This window comes from Rhipicephalus microplus, chromosome X (genome assembly GCF_043290135.1).
Source record: "Rhipicephalus microplus isolate Deutch F79 chromosome X, USDA_Rmic, whole genome shotgun sequence".
NCBI classification, from domain to species: domain Eukaryota; kingdom Metazoa; phylum Arthropoda; class Arachnida; order Ixodida; family Ixodidae; genus Rhipicephalus; species Rhipicephalus microplus.
The window spans coordinates 5,725,720-5,753,002 of record NC_134710.1 but is presented as its reverse complement, the minus strand read 5'-3'; the positions used below and the strand labels follow the sequence as shown (position 1 = coordinate 5,753,002).

At 43.3% G+C, this 27,283-nt stretch overlaps 2 protein-coding genes and 1 long non-coding RNA gene across 6 annotated transcripts in view; 1 reads left to right on the top strand and 2 right to left on the bottom strand.

Annotated features, from left to right (window-relative positions):
- Positions 1-996: 996 nt before the first annotated feature.
- LOC119175635 (uncharacterized) lies at positions 997-12,189 on the bottom strand. Its single transcript, XM_037426545.2, has 4 exons — positions 11,841-12,189; positions 6,554-6,727; positions 4,272-4,365; positions 997-1,905 (listed from the first exon to the last, which is right to left on the bottom strand). The coding sequence occupies exons 1-4, from the start codon at positions 12,174-12,176 to the stop codon at positions 1,814-1,816; spliced, it is 696 nt and encodes a 231-aa protein (XP_037282442.1). The 5' UTR covers positions 12,177-12,189; the 3' UTR covers positions 997-1,813.
- LOC142777390 (uncharacterized) lies at positions 10,741-11,819 on the bottom strand. Its single transcript, XR_012888067.1, has 2 exons — positions 10,960-11,819; positions 10,741-10,901 (listed from the first exon to the last, which is right to left on the bottom strand). It is a non-coding gene; the product is annotated as an uncharacterized LOC142777390 (long non-coding RNA).
- Positions 12,190-12,420: 231 nt separating the features above from the next.
- Positions 12,421-27,283, top strand: part of LOC119175552 (coiled-coil domain-containing protein 125-like) — a 189,507-nt gene continuing 174,644 nt past the window's right edge. For all 4 annotated transcript variants that reach the window (XM_075881732.1, XM_075881734.1, XM_075881736.1 and 1 more), the window contains exon 1: positions 12,421-12,552. In XM_075881732.1, coding sequence (XP_075737847.1) covers positions 12,477-12,552 — 76 coding nt within the window. In that variant the 5' untranslated portion in view covers positions 12,421-12,476. The remainder of the gene's footprint in view (positions 12,553-27,283) is intronic.

The following is a 27,283-nucleotide window of genomic DNA, read 5'->3' as shown; positions in this document are numbered from 1 at the left end:
TGTCTGTTTGTCCGCCTTATTGATACCTCAAATGGCACCAAAGGGCCAACCCCATCCGTAGCACCCACCAATAATGCTCAAGGTTTAGCGTTCATAGTTGTGCGATTTTCAATAAAAAAGCAAATATTGCGCATATCTGAGACGCCGTAAAAACACATCTATGTTTTGTATGTCTGCCTTTATACTAGAAGAGGCACACACAACAAACTCTAAGGAATGTAGCGTTTAACGCGCTGCGGTGACAGTGCAACGCGATGCCCCAGAAGTAGGCTTGTGCGAATATTCGAATGCTTCGAATATTCGAACGAATGGGTGCAACGCGATGCCCCAGAAGTAGGCTTGTGCGAATATTCGAATGCTTCGAATATTCGAACGAATGGGTGAGTATTCGAAATTGCTTCGATTCCAATTTAAATTATCTTGGGTTCTACCGAAACTAGTAATGAAGGTTGTTTCGACTTCCTTTCAATGAAAAAAAGGCAATTGCATAGAGCCCCTATTTCAATTTAAAAAAATATCGTGCAGGTTAGTTAGGTTATGATAAATATTCCCTTTTTTATATGTCATACATACTATTCGAATTCGATCCGAAATTATTCGACCGAAATCACTATTCACTTCGAATTCACTTCGTCCCTGAAATTCACTATTCGCACAAGCCTACCCAGAAGGTGTTTCCAACGCTTTGCTACGACGACATGGTGGTGGCACCTGCCTGTCGTTTGGCAATCTACACCTTATCACCTACGAGACTGGCACGCATCTTTCTCCGCGGTCGCGCACGCCTTTGTTTTCGAAGATAACTGCCAGATGGCGCTCGTGTCTAACGTGCCTAGATGCGCTTGTTCGCCTTCGCTATACGCTCGAGGAACTCTAACGCAGCGCCTTGATAACACCATTCAGCCATTTTCTTGCGCAGAAGATTGAATAAACGTTTCGTTCACTCTCTCCAGGTGCAAGACTATCGTCTTTCGACGATATTTAAAGTGTAACGTGTAGATTCAGGCCAATTTATTTTGTGAAAGTTTTATACTCAAGTACACACTATATAGAAGTAATTAGTCTCTCTGCAAGTTTGATATAGGTGGGTTTGACTAGAGCTGGGCTTTACAACAGATGCTAAAAGGCAGCAAGTAAACTATTAGCACTATTTACACTATGGTGTGTCTGCTTGACAAATGAACATGGACAGCATAACACAATGCACAGTGGGATGTTTCTGCCCAACCAATCAACATAAACAGCATGAACACATGTCTTACGTGCTTTGTGCCAGACACCTGCTGCTGAGACTTGTCAACCTCAGGTGTCGCATACAGAGTGGTATTTCTGAAGCAATTTAAAATGTCCGCTACTTTTACTTCCTCACTTTCATTGCTGCTGAAGCATGCCAGGTCCAATAGCAAGCACAAATAACATAAGAATGCACTCCAAATAGGACGCAGCCTCTAACTATAGGCCAGGCTTTTTGTGAAGAGGGCATACATTGCAAAAAATATATTTTTTTCAAAGTAATTAGTGCAACACTGTACATACAACATGACGCTGAAAATTCAGGCATTATACAACTCTAATAAAACATCAAACATTAGCCAAACTTTGTACAGTGAGAGGTGTGTACATGGAATGCGAATTCGAACATTCGGCCCATGGAAATGTTAACTTGAACATGTCTTTATAAATAAAAGGTTGTCAATTATTGAAATTAAATGTGAACAACCTCGTGACACAAAGAAAAACCTTTAAAAGTCTCTTACAATTGTGACTTCAAAAAAATTTTAAAGGACGCAAAAAATTTCGCGAAAAAAAAAGACTATGACACTCGATCAGGCTTCCACCCCTCTGTGAGAATATAAAGGATGTTGCAGGTTGTCAGGCTCAGATTTTTTAGGGCATAAGGCACTCCTGCAAAGAGACAGGGAAAAAAATGTTTTTTTAGCTTATTCTGCTACAGATATGAATGAAATGCGTCCAAAAAATCCTCATTACTAAAGGTGGGCATTTATGCGGCTGCTTTTATTCAAAAATAGTGCGTGTCACCAGGAGCCAGGAGGGTTGACCTAAAGGCCTGCCCCCCCCCCCCCCGCCCCCGCTCCCGAAAATCGGATGATGGCAGGTGTTTTACGAACGACAAATAATAAAAACAGGTCTTCCTCAAGGCCTTTAATGTGTGCCCCTAGCCCCCTGCCCGAAAAAAAAAAATTCCTGGCTGTGGCCCTGCATGCGTCGCAGGATGCGGAAAGGGATTACTAATTGATGTTCACTAATGCATCTTTCAGATGGATTACCCGCTATTTTTCAATAAATCTCTCCCCCATTTAAAAAGAAAGCATTATCACAGTGCAGGTAATTTGAAGTGTAGAGCACAAATCAACTCCTTATGACCACACATTACATCTAAGCTGAAAATAAAAGTGCCTTCATTACACAATATAGCAGGTGACACCTATTGCTGTGTTTGCGAAAAATGCACTGCCCTGTGCTACAGAGTTGTGTGATATTCCATTCCGTTTCTGCTCCAGTGAAGTGTATACTGTGTAGCTGCGACTATAAGTTTAGGCATAGTGCTCCCTGCGCAAATATTGCAAAAAAATAAAACAATGGTATTCCAAGCAACGCAACAAGAGAAGGCCAGACATCAAGGTGCTACTCCAATGCTTGCATCACAGCTTAAGGGGAGATGCAGTTCGAAAAAAAAAGTTTCGTTCATCTGTGGCCTAGGGAAATTAAATTTTTCACTGTATATATAGGCTTTTACGCTGATTTCAAATATTTAATTAGTCTTATGGTAAGTTGCACAGTTTCCGTTTCGTGCAATGACAATGTATAAAATACAGTTCGTTCTGGACAAACTCCTTACAACATTAATCTTCTATGGTTCCGAGCTATCGATGGCTCATATTGCTCCACATGAACTGTAGAATGCAAATAACTATCAAGTGCATATAAAACATTTTAATGCTCGACAAAAATGTGAGAATTCTTACAATACTCAGCCCATACTGATTTCTTACTTCATGTTCGTGATAATTGTACATGCGATATCAATTTTTAAAGGAGATAGTTGCACCCTTCACATGGTAAGGAATGTGTAAGCAAAATTTTATCGTGATGTGGCTATCAAATATACTAAACACATGATGCCTAAACTCAAGAAGCTGTCTAAAAATGGTTCTTGAGAAAAATGCATGTTAAAGGTAAAAGTCAAAACTTATTTATGTGGTAACAATATGCTTTTTTTTCAAATGGCTGTGTTCATCATAAGAGCTTGGCAACCATGGTTATTTTAAGCATGTGATTTTTTTAGTGAACTCATGCAAAATGCACAGGCAAGCAGCCAGGTGACCCTGTCCAGGGGACTTCAGACAATGAGCTCTATTTAGTTTTAAATAGCCACATTGTGCTTCTCAAAAGCAATTTTAACCTACTTCGACTTCATTTACAATATTTAGTTTTTTTTTTGTTGCAAAAGTACAGAAAGCAAACTGTGAAAACAAATAAACACAAAAAATATGTGATTTTGGAAACGACTTGCATTTTTCGGCTCTTATCTCCTCTTAATCGGGTGTATAACCAATAAACCCTGGCAGCAGTTCGGTACAACACTGCTGTTTGATGACACGTGCACCAACAGCAGTTTATATGGTTTAAGATACGGCTAGCTCAAAAGCCACATGTGCCACAGTTACATTGCAAATGAAGTAGCCTAGGTGCTCGGCAAATGTTGTGCAGTGTCAATGCGGTTTATGACAGATGGGCATTCAAAGAAAAGGAACCTCTTTTCAAGGAACCTCTTTTTAAGGAACCTCTTTTTAAGGAACTTGAAGGGACTAAACGATGCACTGCTGGCTAGCAGTGCATCGTTTCATTTCATTTCAGGTTTATATTTAATGCATGGAATGATGCATAGTACCTTTTTACCCGTTAAGTAAAAAAAGGAAGACATAGGAAATCAGCGGTGAATGCCTTAAATTAGGGTTCGCTAACCTGCCACACCAGGTTGTGAAGAGTGGGAAGGGGCCTTAGTACAATACCCATACCAAGGTCACCGTTTGAAAGGTTGTTCTCTCATCTCATATGAGCGTCATTTCTGAAGGGGACTCAGCGGCTTGAGTCCAACATATAAATAGCGATCTTTAAGACGACTAAAAGCTTTGAGGTCGCCTTGAGGTTAAAAAACGCCTTGAGGTTTAAAAAAAAAGCATGAAAGCGCGGATCTACTGAAGTTACTGAGAGAAGAAAAATTCGCAAGTAACTTTTGAAAAACGAACCTCGGCAGATGTAAAATGCAGCTCGTTTCGGAAGGACACACCAGGTTGCGTCTAACATGGTTATCTTCACTCCAGAGTCAAGAGCATACAGCCACTGAAAATATCAGATAAAACGAAGGAATCAAGCACTTGAACAGGCATGGTTCATGCAGGAAACACCATGATATACATCTTAAATTTTTACCATTTCTAAGCAAGATCTTGACACAAGCAGCATTTGGTTATAACTAGGGCTCTGTGTCTTTGGACGTTGTTATGAAATTTGGAGGGTGTTCTTTGAAGTTTATTACTCCTAGTTCCCCAATTCTCCGAGCTTCAGCGTTAATTTTGTATGAGAAATTGTTGAAAAGTGGTATAATTATAATTATTTCCACTGATGCACTGCATTATTGCTGCTAATGCTGCTTCTCCATCTTATAATTTTTTTTCACTCACTCTTTGTTTATTTACCTTGTTAGCAAAGCTGTTCGTGGGTGCACCATAATTGCCAATGTGCACATTTGGGATAACCTGCTCTTTAGCTTCTTCTCCTAGCCCTCCTCTCATCTTCTTGACAAAAAATAAAGGACCTATTATTACTATTATTTTCAAAACTCCATATATCTTGGATGAAATGATATCTTGCCACAAGAATATGTGAAACATGAAACCAGCAAGCATACCTTGGATGTCTGAAATGTTTTACCACACAAACATGTATACACACAAGCACAAATACTTTAGCACAAAACACCTACATTTATATTAAAACCTTAAAGCAGTGGACCACTCGGCAGTGGACCACTCGGCCAAGCTTGTCGCGGCCACGCGCCTGCAACCATAAACACATAGTTGCGGCACTCAACACGGTGTGCGGCGTGACCACCCTTACTCCTTATGCGCCTTCCTTCCCCTCCTCTCCTATGCTCCCCTTCTTCTCTCACCTTGCAACACCAACGCAGGCAGTGTCTGCTAGCATGCGTCAGCGCTCTGTGTCATCTCTTCGATCTCCTCCTGTCATTTGCACTGTTAAGCACTCTTTAGCCTAAGCTCGTTTCCCCTCTCCTGGCATCCCTCCCTGGGGCATTTACACCCGAATTGCGCACACGCGTTTCCTCTTTATCTCTGCTCTCCTATGCACCCGGCCTTGCAAAGCTGACACAGGCAATGTTTGCTAGCGAGTTTCTTGATTGAAAAACAGACTACTTGCGCTGCACAACAATTCACTGCCGACCTTGTGTACATAGGCACTCGATCTTGACCTCCATGGTACTGCCGATGGGAGATTTCCCCTGTGCATTGTTGAACGATCGAAATTCGCAGCGTGTGCCTTAAATAAAAGCAGACTGCTGTTCTCCGTGTCCGATCGGCATCTTTTCTCTCTCATTGTCCATTAACAATGATTGATTGGCATGTTCTAGTAAGAAACACGAGGCTATCACTGCGTGCTTTGCGCCTCCCCAGGTTTCTTTCCTGTGCCACGCTGCGATCAGTGCCGGCGTCAACGCCGCCGCCAGTGTAAGCATTAGTGCCCGCTGCTTTGCATCTACGCATGGTTGCCTGTGTATCTCCCTTTGCATCTTCCTTTAGTAGGAGATGGTGTAATCTTTTTTTCTATATTTGTCAAGGTACAGTCTAGGGTATGACTTTCTCGCTTTTTCTTGCCTTTGCTAATTAGCTACTTGACGAGTTGCACACAGTCTCAATGCCTGTTGTAAGATTATGTAATAAAAAGGACAGCTGAAAAAAATTGTGTTGCAATGAAAATAAAAGGCATATCAATGCCCTGGCCTCAATCATACATTTTAAAATGTATGGTGCTTTAAACAACTTTCATACCACATTTTTTAGTGAGCCAGACTTGGGCACGACCACAAGAAGTGATATAGAGTACATCAAAAAGTTGTGAAGAATTATTCATACAATTTATACAGTAGTATTAGATAAAATCATCTTCAATAAGTGCACCAATTCCTACCAAAATCTATGAAGAAATAAGAAAGTTAGTACCAAAAGCCACTTACCCTTTTAACTAGAAAGAAAATTAATAGTATACATAGGTATAATCTTCAATGCTTCATGCCATATGTACATCGTGGCTCAGCACAATTAATATGTTCTTGATGGTAAAACTGATTCGCAATTAACCAGGTTATTATCCTACATCTCATAAGATCATAAGATATGACAAATTACTGCAAGTTTGTTACTGCAGAACAAAACAATGTTTACCCATAAACATAGGAACAGACCAGAAAATTAGGTTGGCCCCAATGATGTCAGGTTACATGTACTGTACTAACCATATCACTGTCATTGTTGACAGCCAATGGTTTTTCACTATTTCGGCTCAATCTCATAATGCCCAAGGCGCCAGCATGGGTAGAAAAATAGTGACCAAAGGTAAAACCCGGAAACTCCACCGGCTTGTCCTGGCATGTCCATGAATTCCACCTGCTCCTCCGTTGCAAGAAAACCTGCATAAAAGTAGCACTCGTGTCAATTGAAAAAAAAGGAGCTAAACATAAGAAACAGTAGCTGTTTCGCTTATTGCCCAGTTAAACAGTTGGATTTTTCGCCACTCGCAACGGCAGCTGTACCGAAGCATGCGCACTGCATTTGCTAAATAAGAGCAGAACTGCGTGTTACAAAGGCACATGACGATTCCTTAGCCAACGACATTAAATGTATTCATGATGCTTCTTCACTGAAAGCAAGAGGTTACGTTTGCTTTAAGATGAGTGGCTTGACAGAGGCACCTCGTCTTACCTCTCCCCCCCCCCCCCCATCAGGACAAGAAAGAGAACTTTGAAGGCTCGCTTTTTCGTTTGCCACAACCCTAACGAAAACCAGGTATCGGGGACGTTAATTGCACAGCTTTGAGTGTATAGTAGTAATTACAATATAGATGTGAAGAAAGTAAAGAGAACGAAGGAACAACTTGCTGCCGGCAGGGCTCAAAACTGTTGCCTCCAGATTCCTTTGATAAAACTGCTACATGGGGGAGCTGGTTAATGACTAAGATAGATAGATAGTGCAAAAAAACAAAACGCTTAAGAAGAAACGCAGTCAGTGCTGTGTGTATGTTTCTTCTAAAGTGTATTGTCTTTTTGTGCTGTTAAATTTATCTCCAGATTTTGCACCCAACTTTCCTACCAATATAGAGCTATAGCCATGGTCGTGCCCTCATCCACTTATCGGGTATTTATGCGCATGCGAAACCTGGGAGTCTTTCTCAGCACCCCTCCTAGCCATGACTGCTAAAGTAGAATAATTCCAGCCAGATGGGGTCAGGTAGCTCGTGAACCTTTAACAAGTGGATTACAGACCAACCAGTTCTTGCATATTAAAACAAGATAGTAAAAAAAATTGGACAGAAGTCCTAACACCCAAGGATGAAAAACGGAGCGCCCATATGGGAGGGGGGGCAATGAAACGTGCATGTACAAAGCACTGGCGAGGGAATACTTTGCGAGGACAGTGTCACATATGTGTTCTTGAATTCTCTCATCTTGAAATGTGTTTTTTTCACACTCGGTATGGACCAACTAGTCCACCTATTATCGTTGTTCTAAAAGCTGGTTTGTCAAAAATGGCACTGTCGCCGTTAAAGCCAATGTTGCAAAATCTTCTCAATGGGGCGCAGAGCCACTTTCACACGTTTATTCTCAAGATGAAAAGGCTGATGCATTGCTGTGCCAATTCTGCGTACAACTTGTCCGCAGCGACCGGAACGGAATTCTAACCTACTGCGAAAACGTAGTTGGTCTCTATTACGAGTTTGAGTTAAAGCGAGTATTTGGACTTTCAAGACATATATACTTTCGAAAACTCGCAACAAGGTTTGAACATTCGCATTTTTTTCTCTATGCCTATCGGAGGACGCCCGCAAATTCCACGGGGCAAGACGTGCTCAATAGCGCTAAGCTATTTGGGGTCGCAGACTAGTATGCACAAGATTGCCGACACGTTCGACGTTTCAGAATCGTCTATTTCACTATATCTTGGCATATTTCTGCAATGGCTGTTCAGTATCAGTGCGGAAATTATATCGTGGCCAACTGGAGCAGAGCGCAAAGCCTGCAAAGTTGGTGTCTTGGCAGTAAGCAAAGAAAAAGGTTTGAGAAGTACAATCGGATGTGTAGATGGATGTCAGATTGAGATCGTGAAGCCAAAGAAGTCACCAAAATCATACAATTGAAAAAAAAAATTACCTCAATTATATTGCAAGGCTTCGGCGACTCAAATTGCCACCTTATCAATGCATTTGTGGGCTTTCCAGGGTCGGATCACGAGTCTAGTGTCCTGGCAAACAGCACCTTTTTTGATGATGCTGAAGAAAAGCGTGGCGGAGATTACATCCTTGGTGACGCAGCATATCCGCTGCTGCCTTGGTTGCTGACCCCTTACAGGGCTTGTGACACCACATCGAAACCTCTCAATACGCGCTTCAACAAAGGTTCAGCCAACAGAGAGCGGCCATCGAACATTCCTTTGGTATGTCAAAACAAACGTTCCGAAGGCTCGACTTCATAGACACCGACACTATTGACCAGTGTTGTCTGGTAATTCTTTGAACATGCATACTGCACAACACCTGCTGTGAAATCATTGATGAATTAAATGACTTTTCCAACAGCACTTTTAACAGCAGTGAGATAGACAGAGAGGACTATTTTCAAGTCACAACTCCTGCAGCTATCCGTGAGGCATGCGAGCTGATAAGAAAAAAAAATCTCCGATACACAGTGCTAAACAGACGTCACGGTTGATTATGAGCAGTGCAATGATTGCTCTTTCAGATCTATTTTTGTCCCGAGTTATAAGGGTGTTTTCTGCACTTACAAAAACAAACAGCCAAAACGCGCACCTTTCCAAATTCTGTAAAGCGTTTTTCTCCAACACCTTCATATATGTGAGTTGTGTGTTCAGTGAAATCGTGATGTAAAATAAAAATGGCTGCAATAGTTTATTTTCTTTTTTCGCATGCTGACAGAACCCTTTCCAGCAGCTGCATTTTTTTTTGTGTGTGTGGCGCGCTGCTATTTTTCTTTCTATAGTTCTTCCACTGTGAAAAACAGCTTTGCCAGTGCCAATTTGTCTTTTCTGGAGTCTTTCTGAGTCTCGCAGCTCAACCGAGATTGCTCGTAGTACTTCGTTTTGGTAGGTTCAGGCTCTTGATCAGATGACTCTGGGCGCTTGTAACAAAATGTAGCAGTACAAAGTAGCCGTTAATTCTGTTTGCGTCTGACTTGTTTGAAGGCATATCTCTGCAACTGGAAAAAGTATGTGTGCATTACCTTGACTTTAGCAGGTATATTTTAAAGACCATTGAGCTTCCATCAGTCAGCGCTCGTATACACTCACATCTCTCTGTTTTTATTTCGAGAGATCTTCTTCCCGGCCCTGTATAGCACGATGGGCTTGATGCTGTGTTCTTTCCCTAGGACTTGATAGAGCTCCCTGGTCATGAAACAGCCACAAGTACAGCTAATATTGTTGCACATTTAATTATTTGCATCTTACGATCAGGAGATGAATAGTGCATTCGCATCATTTTCGAATTAAAGAGACCAAAATTTGTTCATTTGTTTACTGTAGGAAAACGTTGTAATTGAGTACTACAGTAATTTTGAGTAATCAACGTTTTGGTGGTCGCGGCACATCTGGCCGGTCGACACCTGCTTCCTCACGAGAAAAACAGTGTGGTTGGGGATCCATGCAATATTCTGTGAACGGGGTTTAACAAAGACGGTGCTCCTCCTTTGCTCCGAATGGTGCCGCTAACAAGAACGAGACTGTGGCCCACTGTTCGGACTCAGCGGCTGAGTGCAAATGTTGAAACAACGAAAGACCAAGGACTCATCGCTTTGCCTAATAAGCGATTTAAAAATATGTGAAATAAAATTGCTGTATATGTAGAAGCCATGGCGAGATCTCGGTATTCACATCGACCCTTTTTTATGATGCAGGACCCGAATTCTAAATTGATTGATATGTGGGGTTTAACGTCCCAAAACCACCATATGATTATGAGAGACGCCGTAGTGGAGGGCTCCGGAAATTTCGACCACCTGGGGTTCTTTAACGTGCACCCAAATCTGAGCACATGGGCCTACAACATTTCCGCCTCCATCGGAAATGCAGCCGCCGCAGCCGGGATTCGAACCCGCGACCTGCGGGTCAGCAGCCGAGTGCCTTAGCCACTAGACCACCGCGGCAATGCAATAACTTACTTTATTGCATTGCCATAACCTGAATTAGCAAAACAGACAGCATATAGATATACACATACATTCGCGACTTGGTGTTTCTTTTTCTTTTTTCTTCACTCAAGAGGCCGGTCCAGATCGTTTTTGTGCAGTTAACGTCGCCCAACCAACGAGCACCCATAGGAACGTTCAAATGCTAATTTTTTCTTTGGCGTGTGCCTGCGTGAATTCGAACTTACTGCTATTATGTTTAAGCAATAAAAAGTTATGCTACGCACTTTTGAAAATCGCAGTAAGCGACTGTTTATTTTTCAAGAGTGCTCTCTTGTACGCGCGCTTTAGAGATTTCCGTTTGTTTTGAACTTGCAATGGCGTCAATAGTCAGGAATACTGCCTATTCCGGTCGTCAATTAGTAGTTCCCACATGGCCTTCTTGTTCCTGCGCAGTTGCACAAAATATATAAAATTTGCCGCAAAAGTAAACAATTGTTATTTACCTTATTCCGCCTTTCTGTGCAAGTCGAGCTTTCATTTCCTTTTACATTGAAATGAGAAATATTGTCGTTCTGGTGCTCCGCAGCACTTCTCGCGTGTCATCCAGTGCAGTGGTGCCGCCGTTGAGGACAGCAACGGCTGACGCTCGCGTTGAGGAGACAGCACTGCTGCTTGTTGAGCCAGCCTCGGCTCCGGTGCTGAAGCGGACGTACGCTGTTGAGGAGCTTTTTCCACGCGCTCGACAACTGCCGGCAAGCCAGGTGTTGCCGGCAAGCTGCACCGTGACGGCACCACCTAGCGAACACGTTCAGGAATTCTCTGGACCACGGTGACACCACTACTGCACCGCGCGGCAGCCGAGCACCGCGGTGCAGCGCACCAGAGAATCGAGGACTTTGGTGTCGTGCACCATGCACTGGTGCAGGTGAATCGAACACACCCTCAATAGCAGTCGGAACACCGGCAACAAGCGCTGTCATGCGTTATTATAAGCACATAGCTGTATTGCCGAAAAGTATTGTGCTATTTATGCTCCTAAACATTTTTTTACACACAAATAAATACGAAGTTGTGAGTAAGCCGCACATGCTTGGGTTTCTTTAGTTGGGACTCCATGTGCATCCTTTGCAGCTTGCCCAAGAGCTGCAGCGCCGGATCTGAATTCGTTTATGCTGACACATGCTGCTGTTTTGTTATTTTTTCTCTTTAGTAAACACACTTTGGTTTTGTAACACACTGCGATCACTCTGAACCAAGTGCTCGAGATCGAAAGCCGCAGACAAACTATAAAGAAAGCAGGCCTCAACAGTCAGCGCACTGTCCCTCGCAATCAACTTTTAAAAATATAGGTGCGAGTATAGCGTAAAGAAGATGAATGGCTTACGTGTAAAAGTGGTGGCCTGGAAGTGAACAAAACAAGCGGGAGCGTGCAGCACGCCAAAAGAGTCTTCACAGCGCCTACTTGCTTTCCACGTTTCGCTTTGAGAGTATACTTTCGTAAAAGCAAAGGAGGACGCCTGCACCGGCCAGCAGTGTCGGGCCAGCTCGAAGGTGGCGCCTCTGGTTTCATGAGCTTGGCATTACATAGTCCAAAGCCAGCGTTAGCGGCCAAGCTAGCGCCGATGACGATGGCGACGTCGGCCTTTTTCCAACTCCAGCTCTTCATGCCGACTTGAATGGCCGGCAGCAATCTGCCGCACATTACCCGATGGTCGGTCATTGGCCAGTTTTTCTTGTGTTGGAGGTCTCACCAAGCTTTTGCAAGTTATTACACGAGTTCATTTCTGGACTATAGTTTATGAACGTCACACGTCTGTAGTATAGAGCTTGAATATGAGGAGGCTGCACGTGTTCTTGACTTGTAATGTGACTTCCTTGCGCCTAGTGCGTGAGCTTGTCTGCACTTCTCTTACGTTCGCCGAGAGCGCACAGCTGCCGGCGACTGCAGGTGGCGGCGGAAGCGCCTATCTGTGGCGGCAGCTGCTGCGGCGGCGACGCGCTCGCAGCTGCTTCCGGCGCAATGGAGGACGACGCGTTCGAGGGAGACCTGGGCCTCGCCGAGGAGCTGACAAAGCCACCTAACCCCTCAACTGCTGGTGAGCATTTCATGTACCACGCAAGTTCACTGCGCCGCTGATAGACAAGCAACCATTGGAAAGCTTTTTTTTCGAAGCGCAAAGAATAACATCCTTAACAAATCCATGTTTTTTTAACCAACTTGTCTTATTTTGTCTTAGCCGCTGTGACAATACAATAGTTTGGTAACTAATACACGGGTAGTGATTTAGCGAGAATAATGTAAACAGAATCGCGACACCTGACATCAATGTATCTCTGTTGTTGACATACGACAAGCTTAAGAAAGAGAAAACGTGAGTGCATCTTTTGTTTTCTTTCCACCTGTCATGCGCTTGTAGGTTACGTGACCGCAAACTTCGCAGTACGAGTACCGTTATTCCAAGGCGTGGTCGAGCTGAGTAAGCGTGTTTGATACGATAGGGTGGGGTACGAAATGCTGAAGTGCTTAGAAAAAGAGAAAAATTGTATGTAGAATGATATAAATTTATGTATATTTTGTTGGTATTCAAAAATGACAAATAAAAAGGCCTTTTTTGAAATGGATTGATAACGGTCATTCTGTTACCTCTCTCTCTCTCATATATATATATATATATATATATATATATATATATATATATATATATATATATATATATATATATATATATATATATATATATATATATATATATATATATATATAATGTGTGTGTGTGCGCGTAATTGCAGAGCAGCATAACTTCTTGGACACCAGCACAAAATATGCATAAAAAGAAGACACACGTCGAAAACACGATGTTCTTTTACGTTTCGGCTAGGGGACCCGCCTTCGTCAGAATAACAGGATTGATTGTAGTGTTACAGCATATGAGCGCGTACACATAAATTACAATGATCACGTGATAAAGCACATGAAAAATACAGCAATCACAAATGAAAAATCTATTGGGGCCCCGTATCACATTCTACTTACAGGTAATCAATCCACAACTCGGGACACGTGAGCAAGAATTACAGCAATGATATTGACAGCAGTGACTGACACAACACACCAAGGTTTCCGCCACTTGCATTCTGGCTGCGTGCGATTGTGTTTCGACGTGTGTCTCTATTTTATTCACACACACACACACACACACACACACACACACACACACACACACACACACACACACACACACACACACACACACACACACACACACACACACACACACACACACACACACACACACACACACACACACACACACACACACACACACACACACACACACACACACACACACACACACACACACACACACACACACACACACACACACACACACACACACACACACACACACACACACACACACACACACACACACACACACACACACACACACACACACACACACACACACACACACACACACACACACACACACACACACACACACACACACACACACACACACACACACACACACACACACACACACACACACACACACACACACACACACACACACACACACACACACACACACACACACACACACACACACACACACACACACACACACACACACACACACACACACACACACACACACACACACACACACACACACACACACACACACACACACACACACACACACACACACACACACACACACACACACACACACACACACACACACACACACACACACACACACACACACACACACACACACACACACACACACACACACACACACACACACACACACACACACACACACACACACACACACACACACACACACACACACACACACACACACACACACAGAGAGAGAAAGAGAGAGAGAGAGAGAGATAAATTTTAGAAAGGGGCAAACCTAGAAGGCATAATTCAGGCGGCCTTTTTTAAATTTTTCTTCAATCATTTCATAGTGGCTTCAATTGTACGTTCACATATCACTAAGAATGTTCTTATACTGCCATGCAATGCGATTGCACCACTCCGCCTCTACATCATTTACCTACATATAGGCATGGTACCACGTCACAGTACATGCAAGGGAATCTTGAACCATGTCTTCAGTATGAGTCTGTTGTTGTGCTTTTTTCCGCTTTCTTATTTTTTTCTTTGTTTTTTCGAAGAACCTGAGACATTATGATGCGCATTGTAATGCTCAGCCGCGCAGATGGCGCTAACCTGGTATTGAAAGGAGCTTTTAAAGCCACGTATGAAGTCCGGTCACATTAATCTGACGAAGGCTGGTCCACCAGCTGAAAATGCTAAGTAAAGACGCTTCCGTGAAAGTTTCGTTGCCTTTGTCTTGCATATATATATATATATATATATATATATATATATATATATATATATATATATATATATATATATATATATATATATATATATATATATATATATATATATATATATATATATATATATATATATATATATATATATATATATAGACGTAGGAAGGCAGTTACTGATGGTAGAGGCAGAGAAGGAAGAAGTACTTTGGCATAAACATGGCGTTTGAGCCAGGCAATGTCTCCTACTCATGATAGCGGCACACAAGTCGACAGGATGAATACCTGCCAGCCCTTTCATCTGTCACTCATCATCGACGCAGTTCCCCACAGGACGCCCCGACCATATAGAGACTACCAAATCATCTCCTAGCAGTACACAGCGATCAGCGCCATGACAGAACCATTAGCTGACCTTGACATCTTCAAGTACACCGGATCAGTGAATGACGGACCCGTACAGGACCGCTTCAACCTATTCTAGCGCCTCGCCACCACTGCATCCTGGTCGGAACGGTAAATGGTCACTTACTTCAGCGACTATGTCACCGGTGAGGCAATAAACTTTTACCTCACCCACATCTTCCAGAACGACTAATCGTGGCAAAAGATCAAAGAAGAAATGATTACCTGTTTTAGCGACTTTGATAAAGAGTTCCTTATTACCAATCATCTGGTGACAATCCCACTCAGCCGCCACAGTTCGCACTGTTTCCTTAAAAGACATAGCTTTCTATAAGGTTTCTTTTTTGCACGAAATTCAGTACTTTCGAAGCCATCACTCCGACATATGACATGAGACGTTGCTCACACTGCTGATGCCCTGCATGCTTTGTCTCGCATACACGGTCCACCACCTGGTTTTCTATCACGCAGCTCTTCATAGGCTCCTAACACTCACCATTCGTGTCTTAAGGATGCCTTGTTCACGGTACACCAGCTGACGCATGGGGAAAATACCGAACAACGCCATGACGACTCTAAAAGTGAAAATCAGTCAGCATGCATCGGAGCAGCTTACTCTCCATATCGCACACTTGACCACCTCCTAGTTTTCCATTGCATGACTTTTTTGTTGCTCACAACGCCCACCTCACGTCTCACACGCGCATTACGGTCGAGATAGAGCTGCAGAACTCGGAGATACTCAGCCATGCCCTGCGGCTTCTATCCAGGTTCATGCGTCAGAACAGCTCAGATCGTTAGTTGCGCAGAAGGACGGGCATTAAAAACTGAAATCTGACCAAACCACGCCTGTTGCGGTGTCACCTTCCAGTGCGTTGCCACCTGAAAATCCAAACGCAGAAGGCCCGGAAGCACCAACCCTCAAAAAGTGCCGGGCGCCAGAAGCCTCCGTCATGAACGATGTCGCAGGTGCCACTGATATTTCTCCAGTGAAGTCTGTTATACTAACTTCACTGCCCGAAAAGCATTGCAACAGCTACCAAGTGAGCACTATGTCAAGTTGCCAAGAAAAACATTGCCTTTTTTGAGAAGGGCTGCCACCTCATCACTTTTCGCAACACCAGAAAGACCAGCACAATCAAATCAACCATGTTAAGTGGCATGCTATCCGACATGTACAACCACAGTCAATGAAATACCATTTGCAGCTCAAGGAAATCCATTTGGAAGAAATTCAAGTGAAGCGTCGACGAATTCAAAGTGTCTCCCTCGAGAGAAATAGTACATCAGGTTCAAGATATTTCCCGAAAAGAAACATCACGCAAGTTTTCTCTAGCATAGGTCAAGACAGAGCTACGATCAAAGCAATTGCAACAACAGGGGACGAAACGACACAAGCGGAGTAAACCACATCCTGTTTTTCAGAAACACAAAGGCATCACCCCGTCAGCCAATGAATACGCAAACTGGTAGTGCCCCGTGCGTGCCATTCAAAACGAAGAGCCCGACGTCAGCAAAACTCGAGCTATTAGTGTTGCATGGCGTTCTATCCTTATTCATTTCTCGCAAAAAGTGCTGTATCATCACTAATTTCCACGTTAAAGCTGTGCTTGTGTTATAATGAACACAAGAGCCAGCCTCGCCCACTAGAGCTCCACTAGATATCACCGGACTAGTGCCCTCTCCTGGGAGTTTTTTGTGCAAGTTTATGTAACTCTCTTGTGGCGTGGAAATGCTGCATTTTCTGACATTTTTTTCTATTATGCGACACAACTTGTTCATGCTTTATAGTTTGGAGCTCACGCATTCTTTCGGGTGGAGGGGGAATCCTGTGACGTATAGAAAGGCAGTGACTGATGGTAGATGCGAAGAAAGAAGACGGGCTTTGGAATCAACAGGGCGTATGAGCCAGGCCACGTCTCCCAGTCATTATAGCGTCACACACACACACACACACACACACACACACACACACACACACACACACACACACACACCGTATATATATATATATATATATATATATATATATATATATATATATATATATATATATATATATATATATATATATATATATATATATATATAACTATTTATTTATGCAACCTCTGTGAGAACAGTAACAGCGGAAGTAGTTTTGGCCAGAGTCTCAGCAAGGAGGGTACATGTTGTTCGCTATCACAAATAAGAAAGGAAGAACGGGAAAACAGATAAAAGAAGGGAAAAAAGAGGGGGAGAATAGAGGGGAGGGCATAGAGAGGAGAATTTCCAAGAGTCATTGTGCTATGCCAATAGCATCGTGAGTGTTTCCTTAACAGCATTGCGTTCAGTGTGCTTGGGTGGTGGTCCCGTCTCTAATCGGTGGCCTGGGCTGTGGCGAAACTGTCGGTCGACGTCTTCCTTCTAAGCCTCCTTCAGCGTCAGACGGTGTCTCGATGCTGCTGTGAGCAGGGATGGCCACAAGAGGTTATTGAGGAGCTGTCTCGCTTCGAGGGAGCACCACGTAGTGTTGCCAGAAGAAGAACCTTCTTTCACCTGCAGATACGTTAACTCAGCGATTGGCGACGTGACGCAGCACGCAGCTCGTTCATTGGTCTAAACCAGGTGTCAGCAAATAGTATCGAAGTCAAAAAAAGTTCTAAAGTGCTTATTTGGGCCGGTTGGTACATGGTCAACGAAGTGAAAAAACAGCGCGTAACACAGGACACAGGACAGAGAAGAGACGGACGAGGCGGAAGTGTGTCACAGGACAGCGCCTCGTCCGTCTCTTCTCTGTCCTGTGTCCTGTGTTACGCGCGGTTTTTCACTTCAAAAAAAGTTCCGGTTCCTACAGTATCCACTCACAGCTACGACAAAGTGATTTAGTCATATGAGTTGCGAAATTCTCTGCAGGCTACATGTATCCAAATCCGGACACGCCATTCGCGCAGTTTATGGGGGTGAGCAGATTGTCGCGCCACTTGTTGATCAGCACACCCACTGTTAAATGCATCATTTGTGTCTTGTGTTGCATCTCTCAGACGACGCGACAGTCTGTTAACTCCAGAAAAGTCTGACCAACTGCATGTCCAACTTTTCGAACGCACTTTCGCTGCAAATCGTTGTCGGCCGTAAATCGAGAGACTGGACCGCGGAGAAGTATCGGAACCGTGTGAACAGTAAACAACCACACATCTCAGCAAGCGGAAGTTTGTTGCGACTGATAGAGTTCACCGATGACGTCAAATGCTGACGTCGCGTCACGCTGCCGAAGAGGGCGGAGTCACGACGAAGGGCTGCGCCTTCCCGTTCTTCTGAGAGAGAAGGGTGGCGAGACCCCGCGAAAACTTGAAACCAGCTGAACGCGATGTTGTAACCACGCTGAGTTGCCTAATATAGCATGTCTTCTCAAAACTCTTGCGGCAGCGTGTTCACGAAGTAGAAGTGCACCTATTTCTTTTTATAGCAATGTTTGGACATTGGGGTTGTTTACTGGCCCTTTAAGGTTAATACTATTTTGTTCTGAGAATCCACTTTCGGGCGCTCTTAGTTGTCTATGCGGGCTGTTGGACATGTCAGGTTTACAACCAATGATCGGTTAGTAAGATAGAGAGAAGAGGACGACCGTAGTACATTGGAAAGGGCAGCCACACGGAAAGATATTCACAATATTTCAGTCCTCGTCACAGTGACAGTGCCGCGAAATCTTGAAAGATCACGATTATTCTTATACGCAGTGCTTAACACGGTGCTTTAATTGCTGCAAGTGTACCCGGACTTTCATTTATTCCCTTTGCGAGGGTGTTAAATCAGTGTGCCATGTATGACTCACGTTGTTCACGTTGCCAGTTTCATTGAAATACTGTTTCTACAAGTGCGAGAGACCATTAGCGGAATGAATGACCGTGAACGTTAAAGGGGCACTGACACAAAATTTTGTGGGGTTGATCCCCAGGAACACTCGTATATCATTTGCAAAATACCAACGGTGATGGAAGCTGGGATAGTACTTTAGAATAATTTTGAAGTTTGTGTGAGCCCTCGACTCCATAGTGTCATTAACACCCTCGAAGGAGATCCTTTGTGGACCCCATACTCCCTCACGTCAGCACGCTGCAGTGAACAAAACAAGTCATGAGGACGTCATATACGCCATTTTTCTTTTGCCGCGCTTGTTCCCGCAGTCTATATTTCGCGACGGCTCATTGCGAGTGCGCGGCCGTGACGCACGCCTAGAGAGTTTTGTGTTGGGCGACATTGCAGGCACGTTTCCTATTCGAAAGCAATTCTTGACGCTGCCCGTGCGGAAGTGTGTCACAGTTCGGTGTGCTGCCGTCATCAAGAACTGCACACGTGTGGTGGCGACAGTTGCACCCAGCTTTTGGAGCTCTCTCAAACCGACACTGAAACTCACCGATAATGAAGGGCCTGTAATTATTTATCTGTAGCGTGCTGCAGCAAACGATGTGTCGTGTCATGGCTAACAGGCTCCTCGCAACACATCGCAGCAGAAAAATGCGACGTTCAAAGTTTTTGTGTCAGTATCCCTTTCAGGTCTTTCGATTGAGGTAGATTTGGGGTTGATTTTGCGTACGAATCCTAAAGGGTGTTCCTGTTCGTCCGATGTATTGCATGGCACACACGCGGCATTCAAACATATATACCACATTAGAGAATCACATGTTATATTTTCTCATATGTTAGTCGAACACTTGGATGGTGTTTTGGTTGCCTTGCTTCTTTCTCGCATCGCTTTACATACGAGAGATGGAGGCTTTAGACGAGGTCGGCATGGACGGTTGGAAGTTAAAGTATTGATTTGGGAGTTCACAAGCGTGTCTTTGAAAGGCAAGAAAGGCAAGAAACTTTGTTCGTAGGTAAACAACGCCAGGAATCGGTGCGAATTCGCGTTTCAGACGTTCACCTTGTTCCAGTATGTTGTAATGTCGTTTAAGGATTATATTAACGTTGGGGAAGTTCGTGCTGTAGGGTAAACACAAGTTTCCTGTTGCAGGGTGTGTTGTGGTGGTTGCTTCATAAAAAAAACTCATGGCGCTTCAGTTTTCTGGCTTTTTGAGTTGCGTCATTAATTAAATACGGAGGATATTTCTGTTTATCGAGCGTGAGTTTTAGCCTCTATGAGCTCGTGTAGAATTCAGCGTCTTTTGAGCAAATTCGCTTAAAACGATTGGCCTGGCCGTAATGAAGGATGTTTTTAAAATCGCGTGGATAATCACTTCAGGAATGCAGGTACTATGGTCGATTCCTTGGCTTACAGTAGCGAGTTGTGGAAAGTTTGTTATCTTCTATTGTTATGGTTATATGACATATGCATGTGGGAGGTAGTGGTCAGATACTACACCAGGGTGGCCAATCTTTCTCTGGTGAGGGAGTGCATTACCAGTGGTCACCGGTGACTATCTTTACAGAGCGTGCAGTGAAAGTTGTAGGTACTGTAGTTAGACAGGACGCTGGCAAGCTGTCCCAAGAGATGAAGAATCTCAATAAGAAACGTCAAAGCATAAAAGCCTCAAACAAAACAGAAAAGACAGAACTCCAGAGCTTTCGAAGTTGATTAATAAACGTAAGGTATGCGATGTAAGAAGGTATAACATGGAGAGAATTGAACACGCACTAAAGAATGGAGGAAGCGTCAAAGTGGTGAACAGGAAACTTGGAGTAAGCAAAAACCAGATGTATGAACTAAGGGACAAGGAAGCCAAAGTATTTACCATTATAGATAGGATAATAAAAATAGCAGACACATTTTACAGAGATCTGTCTAGTAGCCGGGACAACCACGACCCTAATGTAAAAAGTCACAGTAACCCAGATGACATCGCACAAGTACTGGAAGAAGAAGTCAGAAAAGCCTTGGAGGGAATGCAAAGAGGCAAGCTGCTGATGAGGATTGCGTAACATCGGATCTTGTGAAACACTGAGGACAGATTGTATATATAAAAAAAACAATCCACCATGTTTACGAAGTATCTCCTGGCGGGTAGGATACCTGAATTTTGGAAGAATGCTAACATCATCCTAATACACAAGAAAAGATATGACAAGGACTTGGAGAATTCCAGGCCGATCAGCTCTCTCTCCATCGTATACACGCTAGTTGCACAGGTAATTGCTAACAAAATTAGTAAAACATTAGAATTAAATCAACCAAACAAACAAGCAAGATTTCGAATGGGCAACTCAACAATCGACCACATTCATAGCAACCATCAGGTTATAGAGAAATGCTGAGAATACAGCCAACCACTATACATAGCCTGTATGAATTATGAGAAAGCATGTAATTCAGTAGATATATCAGCAGTCACGCAGACACTGCCAAAACAGGGTGTCGACAAAGCATATATAATCATCCTGGAAGGAATCTACAAAGGAGCAACGGCCATATAGTGTTTCATAAATAAAGTGAAAGAATACAAATCAAGCGGGGTGTAAGACAAGTGGACACATATCTCCCCTATGCTTTTTACCGTGTGCTTACAGGAAGTTTTCAAAGGCCTAGAATGGGAAACGTTAGGAACAAGGGTTATTAAAGACTATCCTAATAACCTCCGCGTCGCCGATGACATTGTATTGCTGAGTAATTCAGGGGACGAATTGCAACTCATGATTACTGAATTAGACTAGGAGAGCAGAAAGGTAGGTCTTGAAATTAATCTGCGAAAATCGAAAGTAATGTACCACAACATCTGAAGAGAACAGCGCTTTGAGATAGGTAATTATGCATTTGAAGTTGTAAAAGACTACGTCTATTTAGGACAGAAAATAACCGTGGAGCCGAACCACGAGATGGAAGTAACGAGAAGAATAAGAATGAGGTGTAGCACATTCGGTAAGCACTCTAGGTTGACACTATCCCTCAAGAGGGAGGTGTATACCAGCTGAATCTTGCTGGTAGACACCTACAGAGCAGAAACCTGGAGGCTTACGAACATGATTCACCTTTTATTGAGGACGACACAGAGAGTGGTGGAAAGGAAAATGATAGGTGTAGTCTTAAGAGACAAGAGAGCTGAGTGCATCAGAAATAAACCTGGGTTAATGAAATCGTAGTTGAAATCAAGGAAAAGAAATGAACATGGGCCGGACATGTAGCGCGTAGGCAGGATAGCCGCTGGTCATTAAGGATAACTGACTGAATTCCCAGAAAAGATAAGCCTGTTAGGGGAAGGCAGAAAGTCAGGTGGGCCGAGGAAATTAGGAAGTTTGCGGGTATACACAGGACAGGACCAAATTGACTGGCGGAACACGGGAAAGGCTTCTGTCCTGCAGTGGGCGTAGTCAGGCTCATTATGATGATGATTGTAGTGGTAACGTCAACAAAATTTACGTTTACGTATGAGTGTCTGTGAAATGTATGTTTGGATGCAGAGCATTGTAAGTCTTGATAAAGCTTAGTAGTTCGACCTCGCTGCGCGTCCAAATAAGAAAAAAAAAAACATCAGGCCTGTGCGGAAGGTGCAGCACGGTCACAGTGAGAGGTAAAAGAGGGGTATTTCAGAGCGCTTTCTAAGCACTGATTAGGTAACTGATGCAAGAGCTCTTGTTGTGTGGCCACTACGGTAATAATAATCATATTTTCTGCGTAGTAGGCTGGCTTTCGCTAAGTTATCTTTCTTCATTCTTCATAGAAGCGTGATATCCGCTAAGAATTTGCAAGGAATGGTGGCAAATGTTTAAGCAGTGGCTGATGACAATGAAGAATTATGCCTGAAATGGGTATGCGCTTCAGTTAATAGGTGATCAACAAGCTTTTGTAAAGGGTTGGAGCAATGGAATGTCGAATCGTTACGCTATTCGTATTGGGTGACGCCTGTTTGACCCTTTACGGGTCGAAAACGCTTTATTACTCATATTTAAAAAAAAGCGGTTCCTTTCCTGACATAAAGCCTGCCTAAGGTAAGATTGCGAGAAAGTCCCATGCACCTGCATGGTTCAGTGGTAGAATACTGGGCTGGCACGCAGCGGACCCGAGTTCGAGCCCCACTGTGGCATTGGTGCTTTCCGCTTATGAAGTTCAAATTCAAAGCATTCGTTAATGAACTACAACCAGTTCGACCCTATCTATCTATCTATCTATCTATCTATCTATCTATCTGCGTGCGGCGTTTAGCTTTCCTGGCCTTTTAGATGAGGGGATATAAACCAAAATTGGTATGGCGTAACATGATTCTAAGACGAGCATAACTGACTAGTCATATCATTAAAATCTTGATATGCATATTATGAATGTCATGATTTACATGTCATGGTCTTGCTACTCCTGCGGTGGTTTCGCTCACATGACATAACGCAAAACTGGTATGGTAAGACATGACTGCATGGCGAACATAAGTGACAGGCCCTCACGTGAAAATTATGACATGCGCGTCGTGTAAGAACATGACTACAAGCCACGCTCATGATGCGCTCGCGGTCGGTTCACATACACCAAACTTGATAGTACGTCTTCTAAAAGAACTTGTTGTTAGGCTAGTTGGTAGAGCATTTCGATAAGTTAGTTCGAGCGCAAAAACTTGACACGATCACTCACACACGCACACACCCATGCATCAAACACACATAGCGCTCACTTCCAACTGATTTATTCATAGCTCGAAGGCTTGAATATATACAGGACACATTGTGCGCACACACACCATAGAAGGCCAACAGCATACATTAGCAAACGTACAGTTAATCAATGTCATAGCCTTAGAGCGATAAACTGAAGTTCGCTTGGTAACAACGAAATTGAAGGGGCGCTTACACGGTGATCCATATTTTTTTCAATGAAAAAGGCCTCACGTGCAGTTTTACTTGCGCTTCTGCCTAGAATCTTCGTCTCACAAAATTGTGCGTCATAACCACACGAGATGACATGCGCAACCAGGTGCGCATATTTGTCCTCTCTTTTTGTTAATTTTTAGAGGCCTTTTTCATTGTTAGAGGCCTTTTTAATTGAAAAAAATAAAGATCACTGTGTAAGTGCCCCTTCAACTTCATTGTTACCAAGCGAAATTCAGTTTATCGCTCTAAGGCTATGACATTGATTAACATGTACGTTTGATAATGTATGCTGTTGGCCTTCTATGGTGTGTGTGCGCACAGTGTGTCCTGTATGTATTCAAGCCTTCGAGCTATGAATAAATCAGTTGGAAGTGGGCGCTGTGTGTGTTTGATGCATGGGTGTGTGCGTGTGTGAGTGATAGTGTCAAGTTTTCGCGCTCGAATTAACTTTTAGAATTCGGTATTACGTGACGTTAATGGATGACAAAGATATAAAAGTGGTGCAAGCATAATATTTACATGCGTGTCATGTAAAACATCACTACATGCTGTGCTCATGATGCGCTCGCGGTCATTTCGCGGTCATCACGTGATACCAAATTAGGTATCACGTGATGTGAATGGCTGGAGAAGGTATGTTACTGCTAAAGACATAATAATGTTGACATGCGTGTCATGCTAGAACATGACAACATGCCACGCTCATGATGCGCTCGCGGTCATTTCGATAGCTTCACATATACCAAATTCGGTAATACGTGACGTGAATGAATGAGGAAGGAATGTGACTTGTGCAAACATGATGTATACATGAGATGCGCGTCATGTAACAACACGGATACATGCCACGCTCATGATGCGCTCGTGGTCTTTTCGCTAGTTTCACATATACCAAATTCAGTATTACGTGATGTGAATGGATGGCGAAGGTATGTGGCTGCTGCAAACATAATAATCCTGACATGCGTGTCATGTAAGGACTTGACTAAATGCTACGTTCATAGTGCACTCGCGGCCATTTCGCTCGCTTCGTATATACCAAATTTGGTGTCACGTGATGTGAATAGATGACGAATATAAATAACAACATGATAATCGTGAGATACGTGTCACGTAAAACATGACTACATGCTACGCTCATAGTGCGCTGGCGGCTGTTTCGCTAGCTTTAAAGATACCGAATTCGGTATTACGTGACGCGAATGGACGACGAGCACGAATTCCAGGTGAAAACATGATAATCATGACATGGAAGTCATGTACGGGAAAATTTAAGTTCGCCTCGTAACGTTCTACTGATTTGAATCTGATAATGCAACCTTACTCATTTTTGCTTCCAATATCGTCGATTTCTACTGTACGTGGGATATACCATTTTTTTTTTGCTTTTTTCATGCGATACTGGTTACCAACACCGGCGGCGGCGGTGGCGGACAACTATGGCACCGCGCGTGACCTGAGTTGTGACCTTGTAACAGCTTTCGCTGTAAAATGCCATTAAACTACCTGCTGTATACGAGTGGTGTCAAGGGAGTTGACGACAAAAATTCGGATTCTAATTTTCCCATGAAAATGTTAGCGCAGTTTGGTGCGAGTTTGGTACCCATGGCAGTTCTTCTGATTTGTCGAAAGTACTTTTGGTTGAACTCAAATAAGTCGAATTCCAAAACCAGCCTTGTGAAGCTTGCGATGGCAGGAAACTCTGGGGTGCCAGGTTGTGTGTGGTGTGTGTATATGTTTTTAATGCCGCTAGGCCATCATCGTGAGGAATATTTGTATACAGTGAGGACATATCAAGAGTAACTATAAACGTGTGTTTTGGAACGCGCAGATCAGCAATATCTCGGAGAAACTGGGTAGTTTCATTCACATATGACGCGAGAGTGCAAGAAATGTGGCTCATTAATTTGTCTACGTACCCCGACAGGGGCTTGGTTACTACATATACGTGATATGATTGTCGGGCTGGGTTACCGGGCTTATAAGTTTTGGGAGTATGTAGAAGCACACTGTACGAGTGTGTATTGGTCGCATTACTTTCTGTTCACTGCGTGTTATTCTTCCTTTGTCCAACAGCTTCTCCAGTTCTGTTGTTATAATACGCCTGTATTCCTCTGTCGGCGTCCCTGGGAGGTGTTCGTAAAATGTTAAGTCATTTAGTTGACGGTGTGCTTCTTGTAAATAGTCGACTGTTTCCAAGACTACCATTGCCTTCCGATGGAGGCGGAAATGTTGTAGGCCCGTGTTCTCAGATTTGGGTGCACGTTAAAGAACCCCAGGTGGTCAAAATTTCTGGAGTCCTCCACTACGGCGTCTCTCATGATCATATGGTGGTTTTGGGACGTTAAACCCCACAAATCAATCAATCAAGACTACCATTGCCCCTCCTTTGTCAGTGGTTTGTAATAATATATCAGTACCAGAAGTCAGGTTTTGCAAGTTTTTTTTTCTCAGATTTTGCGATCTGAGAAAAATAAAATCGGAGAACAAGAGCGTGCGATACCTGATATCTAGGACTGATATATTATTAAACCCCCCTTACATAGGAGGGGCAAATGTGGTTTTGATTATAGTCGACTACTTATAAGAAGCATACCGTGAACTAATTTTCTCAAACATTTACGAACGTCTCGCAGGGGAATTGACAGACGAATACGTGCGTATCGTAACAACAGAACTCTCGACGGCGCGAGATTCAAAAAGGTAAAAGATATGCTACACTTGGTGGAATACGTGAAAACTAAGCGATAATGTCCGGGAAAGCTGGCTCTGACAGCAGTGGCGCGATCTTATATTCGCTCCAAATAAGAATGGGGGTTGTACGTGCTAAATATCTCACACTCCTCACGAACGCGAACGAGGAGTAAACAGCCAATGAGACTAGTGGAAGTCAACGTGACAATTTCCACGTGTACTTGTGGACCGTATAATAGGCTGATATGCGTTGCTAACGCGTGAAAAAATGCTTTACTATTACTAGTAAGTATCAAAATGTCTATGTGTTGCTTTTGAAAGGCTTGATTTGGAATGCCGACTCACTCAACTAAATTATTGTGGTTATTGTCTTGAAATAACGTTAGGTGACGTCACAGAAATGCGAAACATTCTGTGATGGCGCTAGCCATTTCCACGCTTGGGAGAATGTTTCTTTTCATGTCTCCAACACTATTTGAAATTCAAAGGGTGCGCCGTTTGAAGCACTTCGTTCTGCGCAACCGTCATTGCTGGTGCTTGTCTAAAGGTATGGCGGAGGGTCCTTCAACATTGACAGGCAAGAGAGGT